The sequence below is a fragment of the Erithacus rubecula genome (genome assembly GCF_903797595.1).
Source record: "Erithacus rubecula genome assembly, chromosome: 21".
Lineage (NCBI taxonomy): Eukaryota > Metazoa > Chordata > Aves > Passeriformes > Muscicapidae > Erithacus > Erithacus rubecula.
The window spans coordinates 5,874,386-5,886,879 of NC_136673.1; the positions used below are offsets into that span (position 1 = coordinate 5,874,386).

At 61.2% G+C, this 12,494-nt stretch overlaps 1 protein-coding gene across 2 annotated transcripts; it reads right to left on the reverse strand.

Annotated features, from left to right (window-relative positions):
* Positions 1-98: 98 nt before the first annotated feature.
* On the reverse strand, positions 99-11,331 carry ENG (endoglin). Of its 2 annotated transcripts, none has more exons than XM_079324141.1 (15): positions 11,176-11,331; positions 6,978-7,135; positions 4,779-4,913; positions 4,037-4,193; positions 3,689-3,845; positions 3,391-3,520; positions 2,988-3,159; positions 2,762-2,904; positions 2,492-2,629; positions 2,108-2,152; positions 1,896-2,006; positions 1,561-1,806; positions 1,325-1,388; positions 1,140-1,241; positions 99-709 (listed from the first exon to the last, which is right to left on the reverse strand). In XM_079324141.1, exons 1-15 carry the CDS (start codon positions 11,231-11,233, stop codon positions 540-542), a joined length of 1,986 nt encoding a protein of 661 aa, XP_079180267.1. In that variant the 5' UTR covers positions 11,234-11,331; the 3' UTR covers positions 99-539. The 2 variants fall into 2 exon arrangements, with proteins under 2 accessions (XP_079180267.1, XP_079180268.1); XM_079324142.1 differs by having other exon boundaries at positions 99-729.
* Positions 11,332-12,494: the final 1,163 nt, after the last annotated feature.

The window sequence follows — 12,494 nt, forward strand, 5'->3', positions numbered from 1 at the left end:
CAGGGTTTGGGGGGATGCCCCAGGCTGTGATGAGGTCCCAGTGCCTGGTAGGTGGGAGCCTCAAGCTGTGGCAAGGCTCAGCATCAGGGCACAATTAATTTAATATAGGGAAGATTTTTATTATTATTGATAAAAGTTTGTAACTTGGACGGGGAGCTGGGGGGAGTGGTGGGTTCTGCCCATCGTCCTGTGGGAGGGCAGCAGCCTTGCACCATCCTCCACAAATAAACCTCTTGCTGCTCCCACTGGTGCCTGCTGCCTTCTTGAGGGGATGCAGGAGGGGCACGGGGGTCACCCCAAGTGCTGGGGCATGTCCAGGGGGCACCCACTTCTTCTTCCCCCCCCATTTGATGGGGAGCCTCGTGGGAGGTTTTGGCAATAGCTGCTCTTTCTGCCTCCCCACTGCAGCGGGGGACCCCAGGGGGGTTGCAGGATGCCCCCCCCTGGTGTGGGCTGCCCTCGGGGGGCCAAAGCATTCACTGAATGAGTAATGGAGGCCCCCTCTGGGCTCGGCCTGAGATTTGGGGCAAAATATCAGCTTAATGGCACTGGGGTGGGTCCCCAAGTCCGTTGGCCGGGGGCTGGGCGGGCTCGGGGGGGCCCGGGGGCGTCAGGCCATGCTGCTGGTGGAGCAGGGGGTGCTCTGGGTGCTGCCGATGCTGTGGTTGGTGCTGCTGCTCTCCGAGGCTGGCGCCGTGCTGGAAACCGGCTGCAGTTTGGAGATGGGACCTGGCTCACACCGCCCGCCACGGGGGAACACCAAGGGAAACCAGACTCAGGGCGAACAGCGGCGGCCTTGGCTCGGTCCCCTGGCACCTTCCAGCCCTCATGCACAAGCCCTCACTCCCCAGCTAGCCCCTGGGATGGAGATGGGCATGGGGCACCAGGAGCAGGAGGGAGGGCAGATAGCAGAGGGGTCTTCAGACTAGTAGGAGGGACCCTGAGGAGCTGTAAACACCTGAAGCAGGGTTATTCCCCTAAAGCATTGCTAGGACTGTACAGATGAGGGCAATGGAGCAGCCTGGTCTCTGGCTCACCTGGGCACTTTGCCAAGGAGGGAAAAGTGGGCAACCCAGTAAGGGACACGCATGCGGCCCCCCCATCCCACCACGGGGGTCCCAGGGGTGGTGGATACTCACGGGTGTGCGAGTAGATGTACCAGAGCCCGGCAGTGAGGAGTGCCCCGATGAGGAAGGCGCCGAAAGTGATGCCCAGGACAGCAGCCAGCCCTAGCCCATGGTCTGTGGGAGGAGGAGGCCGTCAGCCTGCCACACTGGGAGGGTCCTTTCCCACTCCATTCCCACCTTCCTTGCCCTGAACTTACAGTTGAGCGGCCGCCAGGCATCCTTCACTGTCACCTCCAGGACCTTCTCAAAGATGGTGTCATTCTGCAGAGATGGAGGTTGGGGTGAGAGGGGAAGATATGCACCCTTTCAGGATGATTGAGGTGGGGACCCCCAGGCTCTTTGCAGACCAGGGACTCCATCACCCAACGGTGTGGGACAAACCCATCCAGCTGCTGCCACCATTGGGGACCAGCACAGGAGGGGTCACACTGACCTGCAAGCCGGCCTTGCACTTGAGGATGGCAGAGAAGGGGATGTGCCCTCCCTCAGGAACGGTGTAGGTGAAGCGGAAGCGCCAGACCTTCCTGCCGTGGGTGCTGGAGGGGCTCTGCAGCACAGCCACCCCCGCGCCACGCGCCTCCCCGCCCTGCACCAGCAGCAGCGGCTCCCGCCCCGCGGCCACCAGCCAGCACTCCTTCAGCTGCAGGTCAGCTGGGTGGTCCATCCACCGCATGGACGCCTGCACGGGGTGGGAACGGGGAACTCCATCAGGGTCACACCCAGGGATGGCTGCACTGCCCAGCCTGGGCTCTGGGACAGCGGCAGTACCTGCACAAAGGCCTCCTTGTTGATCTCCAGCTCCGTCTGTGGTGCCTTGAAGTCGGCGGTGGGGAAAAGGCGCAGGAAGAGCTCCCGTGGGATCTCGCACTGGAAACCAACCTGCAAGGGGGGGACAGGGTTAAGGGGGCACCCAGCACCAGCTGGCAGTGACATCTGTACCTTCTCCCAGCCCTGGACACGCTGGGAAATCCAGCTCTTACCCGCACACTCCGGAGCACTGCATCCCTGGCCAGGCTGAGGATGAGCTGTGAGGAGGCAGGAAAGGTGGGACAGTCAGATGGCCCCCACTGCTGGAGTCTATATGGGATGGGATGGGATGGGATGGGATGGGATGGGATGGGATGGGATGGGATGGGATGGGATGGGATGGGATGGGATGGGATGGGATGGGATGGGATGGGATGGGATGGGATTGTCCCACCCACACACTCCCCCTCCATCTCAGCCCTGGCTGCAGTATAATGTTTCCAGCCATACAAAAGCAAGGAGGTCCTGGGGTGGAGGAGCCCCACCAGCAATCACTGAAGCTCTCATGGGCCATCAGTGGGGCTGGAAGCAACATTCCCAGCCAGCCCCCCTCTCACCTCATTGTTGGCATAGCCCCTGCCCTCCAGTGAGGTGCCGCAGTGGCTGAGGGGACTTTTCAACATGAAGTGGGTGGCATTTTTCTCTGCCTGGCAGCTGATGTCCCTCAGGGTGATGTTCACCACGTCCTTGATGGGCTGAGAGGAAAGCACACTGTAGTCATCCACTGACTGGGGACAGCCCTGTGCCACCCACCCCTAGCACCCAGAAGAAAATTAAACTTCTGAGTGAGTCTGGTGGACACTGGCAACCCTCTCCACCCTCCTCACCTCCAGGTAGGACCTGATGATGATAATCTCCATGGTTTCATCTGTGCACTTCCAGGGCTTGAGGGTGAGTAGCACCCGGTGGGGCAAGTCTGGGGGCTGTGTGATGACAAGGGGGGTGGTCGTCACAGGCGTCTCAACCATCTCTGCAGGACAGGGACATGGGGGGGCTGAGTGGCAGTGGTGGAACCCCCCATCCCACCCAGATCTGGGGTGCTGGGGGCCTCACCATGCCCATGAATCTCCAGGGTGATGTGGGTGCTGGCAGGGATGGCAGAGTAGGAGGCAATGACACTGTAGTTCTTTTCAAAGGCTTTAGCAATGAGGTCCTGCTCCGTGTCAGGCAGGAGCGTCCCTTGGAACATCCTCGAGAATAAAGGCATCTTGTAATTCCCAGAGACCTGCAGTGAGGAGGAAAGGGGGGGCTAAGTGGAGATTGGGACAGCTGGTGGTGCACAAGGCAGGGCTCATCCCAGAAATGAGGGCTTGCAGCAAGGGGGCTGCCACTTGCCCATGTCTAATGTCTCCAGGTGCCCTCCTGCCACCTTCCCCACGACACCAACATCTCCTGGCACCTGGCAGATCCCTTGGAGGGAGGGAGTGGTGGGGAAGACAGGTTCCTCTCAGCATACCAGTAAGTGGATGTTGCACTCTGAGGTGATGGACCAGGTGAAGTTGGACTTGCTTTGCAGGATGAGCATCTGGTCGCCAGCAGAATTCTGACGACATCTCACAGACAGGTTCACCTCTGTGATGGAGGAGCTGCAAAATCACAAGATCCCCCTTCTCAGCATTCCATGCCAACTGATCTCACATCCAACTTGGGGTGTGGGGCTCTGCCTTTGAGACAGCTCAACACCTTCCCAGCATCTCCAAGTACATCCCAGTGCCTGTCCCACCCCTGGGGCCCCACTGCTGGCACTGTGGTACCTGGGCTCCGACTGCAGATGGACGATGTGAGCAGCCCTGGTGCTCTGGGCATCACTGTGTGGGCAGCCCTTCACCCCGTGGAAGAAGACCTCAGTCTCAAGGTGCTGAATGGCATTGAAGGGCTCCTGGGGAATGCATTCTGGAGGACTGTAGGCATCTGTACAGGTGGCAGGGTCAGCAGAGTCAAACTGGGCTCAGTGGGTGGGGAGATGCTCAGGGCCAGGGGCATCAGTCCCCATGGCATCTCCCTGGGGAAGGTACTTTGTCCCAGAAGGTTGTCACCCTTCTGGAAGAGGAAGTCCATTCCTGCCAACTCCAGCCCCCAGTGCCAGCCCCAGCCCCACGCACCTTCTCCCAGGTGGAGCTGGACGCTGCGGGGATCCTGCAGCTCGCTGTAGGATGTGATGCCCCCATAGGTGGCCAGAGCCCAGGCCAGCAGGTCGCTGGAGACCAGGGGTGGCTCAAGGTTTGGTGCTCTGATGGTCTCTGGGCTGAGGTGGGCGTCCTGTGGGCCAAGTGACAGCCTAAGCCGGGGTGAGGGGCAAAGCCCATCCCTCCTTTACTCAGGCTGGCATGGGGAAAGCAAGGGAAACCTTTCCCCTCAGTGTGCAGGATACAAATGTGAGCCTAAAACAGGCAAGTGTCCCTGGAGCCCTGGGCTGGTGGTCACTTTAGATGAATGGGAATTTTTGGGGCCATGAGCTGGGAGCAGCGAGAGTGTCTGGTGGCACACGGAGGGCTCAGCCCACTTTATTATTAGCCACAAACAAAGCAGGAGGTTTATTTTGCTAACAAAGCGCCCGACCCCGGCTCAGCTCTCTGGAGCCAAACCCCATCCCTGACCTTCCTCCCGCCGGCCGGAGGAAATGGGAGCTTTTTCCAGCCCTGTGCGTCATTCCCTGCCTGGCCAGCCCAGCGCTCAGCGCCGCCAGCAATGGCCAGGAGCGTCCCCTCCTCCCTGGGGCACCACAAGCATCATGTCTGGTGACTGGGGGAGCCAGTCTCTAGCAGAGAGCCCCTCAAACATCCCCACGGCTGGCCCGAGCCCTGCTGCCCCGGGGTTGCTCCGTTGCGGGGCTGGGGCACTCACGGTGCGGATGATCAGGTTTGAGCACGGCGAGGTGACGGCGGCAGAGCAGCGGGAGCAGAGCAGGATGAGCACTGCTGGTCGGCTGCAGGCGTCGGCTTGCGGAGTGACTGTCACCAGCAGAGGGACAGGAGAGTCCTGGGGTGGAAGAGCAGAGTGTCACCACTGTAGCCACGGAGCCCCAGCTCCTGGCTGTCCTCTGGAGCCAGAGGGAGCAGGGAGAGACGTCAGGCTGGCCCTGAGAATGAGCCATGCAACAGGCAGCCATGGCTGGGTTTAGGGGGCCACATGAGTGTGTGCCTACAGCAGTGGGGCAAACAGCCCCTGGCTCCCCTAAGAAAAAGACCAGCAGTATGCCCACCTGGCAGATGGTGGTATCCCCACACTGGTGTCCCCCACCTAGCGGGGTCTATGTACCCCCTTCTTAGGGACCAGGGCATCCTTGAGTTAGAGATTAAGTAATCTCAGAGTACAAGAGTGTCACCCCACTGAGGCCTGGGAAATCCCCACACTGAGAACTGGAGCATCCCTTCACTGGGCCACAGCATCCTTACCCTGGGCACCAGAGCATCCTCACTTTAGGTGCTGAGGTATCTCCCACTGAACACTGGAGAATCCCCACCCTGGGCACTGGGACATTCCCCTGGAAGGTTTCCCAGCCCCATCCCAGCACTGTGCAGCTGCTCCAGGCTCCGGTGTGCAGGGATGCCTGGGCAGTGGTGTGCCTACACACCATTCCTCGTGGCTAGCACTGCCTGGTTGCCTCTAGCCGGAAATCAGAATGGGGAAGTCAAAACTCCAGGTGCTAAATTTGGCAACTGCTGCCCGAATAATGACTTGCAAAGTTCTGAGGCAGGCAGCGGGCAGGGAAAACCAGCCGGAGACTGGGTGGGTGGAGATGCCAGTGAGGCTGTGGGCATCCCGGCCTGGCCATGGCCCGTGGCAAGCGTGGGTGGCCAGGGACCCGGGTGGCCCCGAGTGTCGGGAGGAGCTGGCGGCTGTTTTCCTGCCGCGTGTTTTGTGGCGCTCCATTGTTTGGCTGCGCGAGTGGCGGGAGCCTCGGCGCTCCCCGCCGCCGCCTTTCGGGTTATTTTTTTTCTTTTTCTTCTCCTTTTTTTTTTTTTTTTTTTTTTTTTTCATCGTGGGGATCTGCTTATAGAAAGCAGCTTCCAGTAATTCTTCTATAAGTGGAGCCGTGTCCCTGCCCAGCTTCCCCCGCGCGCCGCGGGGCTCAGCGCCGCAGCCGTGACATCAGTGCGTGTCCCCTACGCCGCGGGTGACAACCCCGGGGCACCCCCGGCCCTGGCACTTCTCCAGGATGCCACGGCCAGGTCACACCAGGCTAGGCCAGAGGGGTCCTTGCAAAACCCACCCTCTCTGGTGCCTCGTGGCTTGGCTCCCCCTCTGCTCCAAAAGCAGAACTGGGAGAGCTGGGAGGTGGCAGGGAGGGGGGAGTGTGGCGCCGGGTGGCCCAGGGCTGGGCCAAAATCGGGTGCCAGCACGAGGGAAGTCAGGCTGTCCTGCAGAGCTGCCATGCAAACCCGTGTGCTGGTGCAAACCCAGCCACCAGAGCCAGCCAGCACCAGCGCCAGCCCTGACACCGCCCTGCATCACCCTTGTCCCAAAGCACTCACAGTGTGCTTATCACCCCTCAGCACGGCAGTGTCAACATCACCAGACAGGTTGCTGCTCGCTTGGACACCTTATAGAGTCCTCTTTCATCCCTCCACTCTTTCCTCCATCTCTCTTTTCAAACCTCATTCCATCTCTTCCTCCATCATTTCCTCCATTCTACTTTCCCTCTCTCCCTCCCCAGTGTGGTCACCACTGGGTACCTGTGGCTCTGCCCAGCTCCTAAGCCAGAACCAGGCCACCTTCCCATGGAAACTGAGTGTCCTCAGGTGTCCAGCACAGGAATATCTACCTTGGCAGCATGGCTGTTAAAGAATTTGCCTCTGATGTAAATGTAAACATAAAGTCTTTACATTCCCATGAGGGGCAGAAATGTCCAAGGCTGTGCTTGGAGGAGATGCTTGGACAGGGTGCCATGAGGAGATTAATCCAGATCCTTTTACTGCTCCTTAATTAGAGGATGGTTTTCACAGTTGGGACACTCTGCCTGCTGAGGACAGTGACAGCGGTGACAGTGTGAAGTGACAGTGTAAGAGCTCTGTGGGGATGCACTGGGACCCCTCTGCTCACCTCGGACCACTTGACGCTGAGGGACATGGACTCATGGCCCGTATCCATGGAGCTGTTGCTGACACAGCCCCGCGGCACCGTGCTGGTGGCATAGGAGAGCGTGATGGGTGGCTTTGCTGTCACCGGCTGCAGGTCACAGCTCTCGGCTCTCCCGGGGTCTGGGCGGAAAACAAGAGACTGTCAGTCCCGCCGCACGGATGTGGGGTGACACAACACGGGGGGACACGATGGAGGAGGGAGCTGAATGTCTCTGCCAGCGCCGGCGCTGCCCCTTCATCCCGGCGTCAGCCCCGCCGGCAGAGCACCCCCGGGACCGACTGCTACGTGTTCGCTCGGGGCCCGTCCGACACCGCCAGCCCCCTCCGCAATCACGCTAATGACCCTTGGATCCGGGCTGGAAAAATCCACCGTCCCCGCTCGGCACAGCCGCGTGCCAGAACTCGCACCCGAAGGCTGGGGCGGCGGCGGAAGCCCCCCCGCGTTCCCCGGCCGCAGGGAAGTGGGAAGCGCAGGTATGGAAAAGGCTGTAAAGCTCATCCTCCGCGGGCGCTCAGGCGTGAGCTTTGCCCCATCCCAAAGCCCCCGGCGGCGCGCGGCGAGCGGGACCGGCCGGCGGCTGCCAAGGGAAATCCTGAGCGCAAACAGCCATTTGAAGGCCTGATCCTGTAAATCCCCACGTGCCTCGACAGTTTCCTCTGCCGCAGGCAGCCCTGCTGTGGCCGGGCTGTCCTCAGCTTGGCCCCGAGGAACCGTCGGCATCCATGGGTGCTCCTTTCCAGGGGGCTGGGCGGGACGGACTCCCGTGGTCACAGCTGGGGGACAGTGCCTGGGATGCTGTGTTTCCTTTGGAGATGGCCACTGAGCTCTTTCCCTTCCCCCTCTAACTTTTCCCATCCCTGATGGCTCCATCCAACGCACCGGGAGGTGACTGGACCGCACTCCAGTTCCAGCCAGCCACCCGCACCGGGAGTGGGGCTAGAGGGTGCGATGCTCCGGGCCATTGAGTTTTTGGGACGCAGCACCCGGCAAAGGGCCAGTCGTTGCAAGCCGTGCTCATCACGGTGTCCCTGAGCCGCGTCTCACCGATGGGGTGGCCCGGCGGCGGCGGCGGGGTCACGGCACAGACCCCCGGTGACGCTGCCCTGGGCCCACTCATTGTCCGGCGCTTCCTCCCCCCAGCGTGGCGGCCGCGCGGCCGGCAGCATCGGGAGGAAGATAAACAGCCGCTTATCTGGGCGCCACAGGCTGTGTCCCTCTTCCCTTCCACTGCTGCCCTGACGGCACCGGGCACGGACCCGGCACGGCGGGGCAGAGCAGGGCAGCTCGCAGCTCCTCGGGCAGCATCCTGCCGGGAGGGCAGGCAGGGCCGGGGGCCGCGGCCGGGCTCGCCCCTGGCAGGGCAGGGATGCCAGCCCTGGATGGAGGGGACGCGGGGCAGCGGTGCCAGGCGGGCACTGTCTGTCCCTGGGGAAGGCAGCGGGCTCCAGCATTATGTCAGGATCAGATAAGGGGGCTCAGCTGGGCCGCCGGGGCGATCTGATAAGGGCACTGTTATTTTTGTACTCCAGGAAAGGGAAAAAAAAATTAAAAGGAAGAAAGAAAGAAAATCCACTTTATGTTTTTCCAACCTGCAGTCTCTTTTGCTTTGGTGTCGCTGATATCAGGGAACAGGGGCATCCTGCTGTAGCTCCCCCGTGGGTCAGGAGCTGGGGGGGGCAATTCCTGGGGTTTTGGGAACAGATGAGAAACCTGGGCAGAGAGCAACGCTGGGGTGTGGGGTGCAGGGCAAGGGTGGCTCTGGCAGTGCAGGATGCCCATGGATGGCACCCCTGCATCCAGCAGCATTGGCTCAGCACTTGTGTAATGAGCTGATCCAGGTCGGGAATGGGGCTGGATCCTGCACTGAGAGGGAATCCTCATCCTCTGAGCCACTGCTGGTTTTGACCATGCTGAGGTGGCCAGGGGGTCACATGATGGGGTCAATGGGTCCAGGTCTCAGGCCTGACACAAGCCACGTCATCCACTCTCTCAGTCAGACAGGTGTTAAGAAGCCTCTCCTCAGAGATGGGACGGGTGACCCATCACCATGCTCACCCCATGGGGAGCAGCACTGGTCCCTGTTGAGGGGGCACAAAGTCCCCCACATCTGGAAGGTGGCTGGAGACACCCTGATACTGCACCCACTAATAAGAGCACCCCAGTCCTGCAGCACTGCTCCCACTGAGGGCATCCCAGTCCCACAGCACTGTGTCCACTGTGTGCATCCCAGTCCCACAGCACTGTGTCCACTGTGTGCATCCCAGTCCCACAGCACTGCACCAACAATGGACACCCCAGTCCCACAGCACTGCTCCCAGTGAGGACACCCCAGTACCAGAGGTTCCTGTGAGGAAGAAGCAGCAACTGGACAGGACGTGGTGAGTAGCACAGGTAGGCAGGATGGGGACCATGTGCCACAGCTACGCAGAACAGGGACCATATAGCACAGACACTCAGGATGGGGACCACATGGCACAACTACATAGGACAGTGACAACATGACACAGTCATATAGGATGGGGTCCATACAGCACAGCTACATAGGTTTGGGGTGGTATGGCCAGAGGAGATGGGCTGTTTATTTGGCAGAGTGACACAGGACAGGGTCCATACAGACACATACAACAGGGACTGTATAGCTCCATTGCAGAGCACAGGGCTGTGTGCCACAGCTACGTAGGATGGGGATCATACAGCACAGATAAATAGGATAGGGACCACAGAAACAGACACTCAGGCTGGGGACCATACAGCACAGCTATGTAGGATTCAGCCCATATAGCCTGTTAGGGGATGTATGGCACAGCCATATAGAGTGGAGACTGCTGGGACAAATACAAAGGTCATGGACACATGGCACCGCTACATAGGACACAGGTGACATTGCACAGCTGTGTAGGATGGGGACCAAATGGCACAGCAGTGTGGCATAGGGACTGTACATCATAGACAGGGAGGACAAGACCTCTGTGGCACAACAACACAGGATGGGGAGCATATGGCATGGTTATAGGATGGGGACTGCACAAGAAAGGTACAGAGGATACAGACCTTACTGCATATCTGCATAGGAGAGGGACACCATGGCACTGCCACAGGGCAGGGACTGTGGCACAGCTACGGGATGGGCACCAAGCCTCACAATTACACAGGACACAGGACTTACTGTACATCTACAAGGATGGAAACTGTATGGCACAGCTATAGGGGACACAGCCCACACAGCAGGGACTGCCTGGCACAACCACCACACAGGGTTGTGATATAAGAGAGTGGGCGTCAAGCCAGGCAGTGGGGCCACCCCAGCACCACCCATGAGCACAGTCCCCGAGGTGACCAGAAGGGACCAACCCAGCCAGGACACTCAGTGCTGCTGGCCCCAGGCTCTCTGGGCAGCTGCTGCCTTCCCAGTTCCCTTCCCCTCTACCAGCAGGCTGTGACCCTGAGTCCCCCAGCTCCCTGTCCCCCAGTTCCATCAGCACTGGGTCCCTCCTTGAAATTCCCCCTGTGGCTTTGCAGGGATCTCAGGGTGGATCTGACTGCTTTGGAACATCTTAGCCCCCAACTCCCACTTGAAGTTTTTAAGGGTTTTTGTTTTCCCCCTTTCTCGCCCCCATCTCCAGCCCCATATAGCATGTGAGGCTTTATCGGTTTTTTCCCATTTCTTTCCCCCAGCTCCAGCCCCACATCCCATAACTTTAAAGGTTTTTTTCCCATTTCTCGTCCCCATCTCCTGGTCAACCCCTCCAATCCTCCGTGGTGACGGGAAGCCACCGAAGCCACCCCAAAACCCCCATTTGCCACCGTCTTGGCCAGGACTCAGCCACTGCGTCTTCAACACCTCCCGCGCCCCGTGACGCAGCCGGGATTTGGGGGTCCCAGGGAGCGGCAGGGCTCCGCTGTTTGTTCCGGGAATCGGGGCGGGTTTGTCCCTTCCCACACCCAGGCTGCTCCCCAAAACCGCCTCTCCCGGGGGGCTCCCGGAGGTGACAATCACCGCCTGTGCAAGCACAGCCGGGACCCCTTTGGCCACCGATCCGGAGTCACCGGTGGGTCCCGCCGCGGCCGCTGTCCCGTCCCGGGGCTCCCGTCCCGCTGTCCCATCCCGCGGGTCCCATCTCCGCTGTCCCATTCCCCGGTGCCCCCCGCCCCCACTCACCCGGGCGGCCGAGCAGCGCCAGGAGCAGCGGCAGGAGCGGGACGGAGCGGGGGCCCATGTCCGCCTGCGGCCGCTCGCCGGGAGCCAGCGCCGAGTGCGGGCGGCGGCGGCAGGAAACCGACTCCCTTCGGAGGAGGGTCCGCGGCGGAGGAAATGCCGCTGGCGGCGCTGGGGCCGGGCCGGCGGGGCCGGGGGGCGGAGAGGATGGACCCCCCTCCCCCGGAGGCGCCGTGCCTCAGTTTCCCTAGAGAGCTGTGCGGGAGGGGCGCACTGGCAGCGCCCCGGGCAGGGGTACCCGGGCTAGGTGCCCCCAGGGACTCCCAGTGAATGGAGGGGTTGGACACAGGGGTTCTGGTGGGGTCCAGCCACCCACGTTATTCCCGAGCTGCCCCCAGTGATGGGAATGGGGGGCTGCCCCCGAGATCCAGACCCCACCACTCCAGGCAGCACCCTGGCAGGGTGACATGTCGCAGGCTGGTGGCTGCCCCACGGCCCTGGACGCCCACTCTGGTGGGCAGGTGGAAGCCCCCGAGCACCACTGCCTGCCTTGCCTGCACAGCTGAGGCTGCCCGGACAGCCCTACCTGCAGGTGGGCTTGGGGTCAGGAGATCCCTTGGGACAAGGGAGCCTGGGTGAGGAGTCACGGGCAAGGGGGTCACAGCTGAACACCGCGGAAAGGGGATCCATGAGGTGGCTGGGGACACCCAGGGATCCCCTTCTGCCCCATTTCTCCCCACACCTGGCCGAGGCGAGAGCCCTCCCAAAGCTATACGTGGGGGTGGGACCCTCATACCGGGGGTGGGCGCAGGTCCCCGGGCGGGGTTTCTATCTCAACTAGTGGTCCAAGGGCATGGGGACAGAATAGAAACGTGCCAGGGTAGTCAGCGACGCCTGTCCCCAGCAGCCAGGATGTCCCCGGAGATGTCTGCGACCCGGGGTGTCCAGCAAGCATCTCCCATGACGGAGCACTGCCATCTCCTGGGGACCGCGGGGACGGGTGCTCACCCGGGGATGGACACAGCGATGGGGACCGGGACCCGGCACAGGATCCTCTGGCTCCCTCGCACCCCTCTCCCCGCGGGGACACCGCAGGACAACGACCAAGAAACCCCCAGTGATGGACACTGGGATAGCGACAGCACGCTGTGACAGAAGGAGGGTGGCTGTGGCTGTGGGGTGCCCACATGTGCAGCCCCCTGCACCCCATTGGGCCCAGCATCTTCCCCCCTTGCTGCATGTGGGAAGGCCTTTGCTTTCAAACCAGAGAAAAAGCATCTAAACAAGATCAAGCACTAAGGGCGTACTGGGGAGCAGGGCAG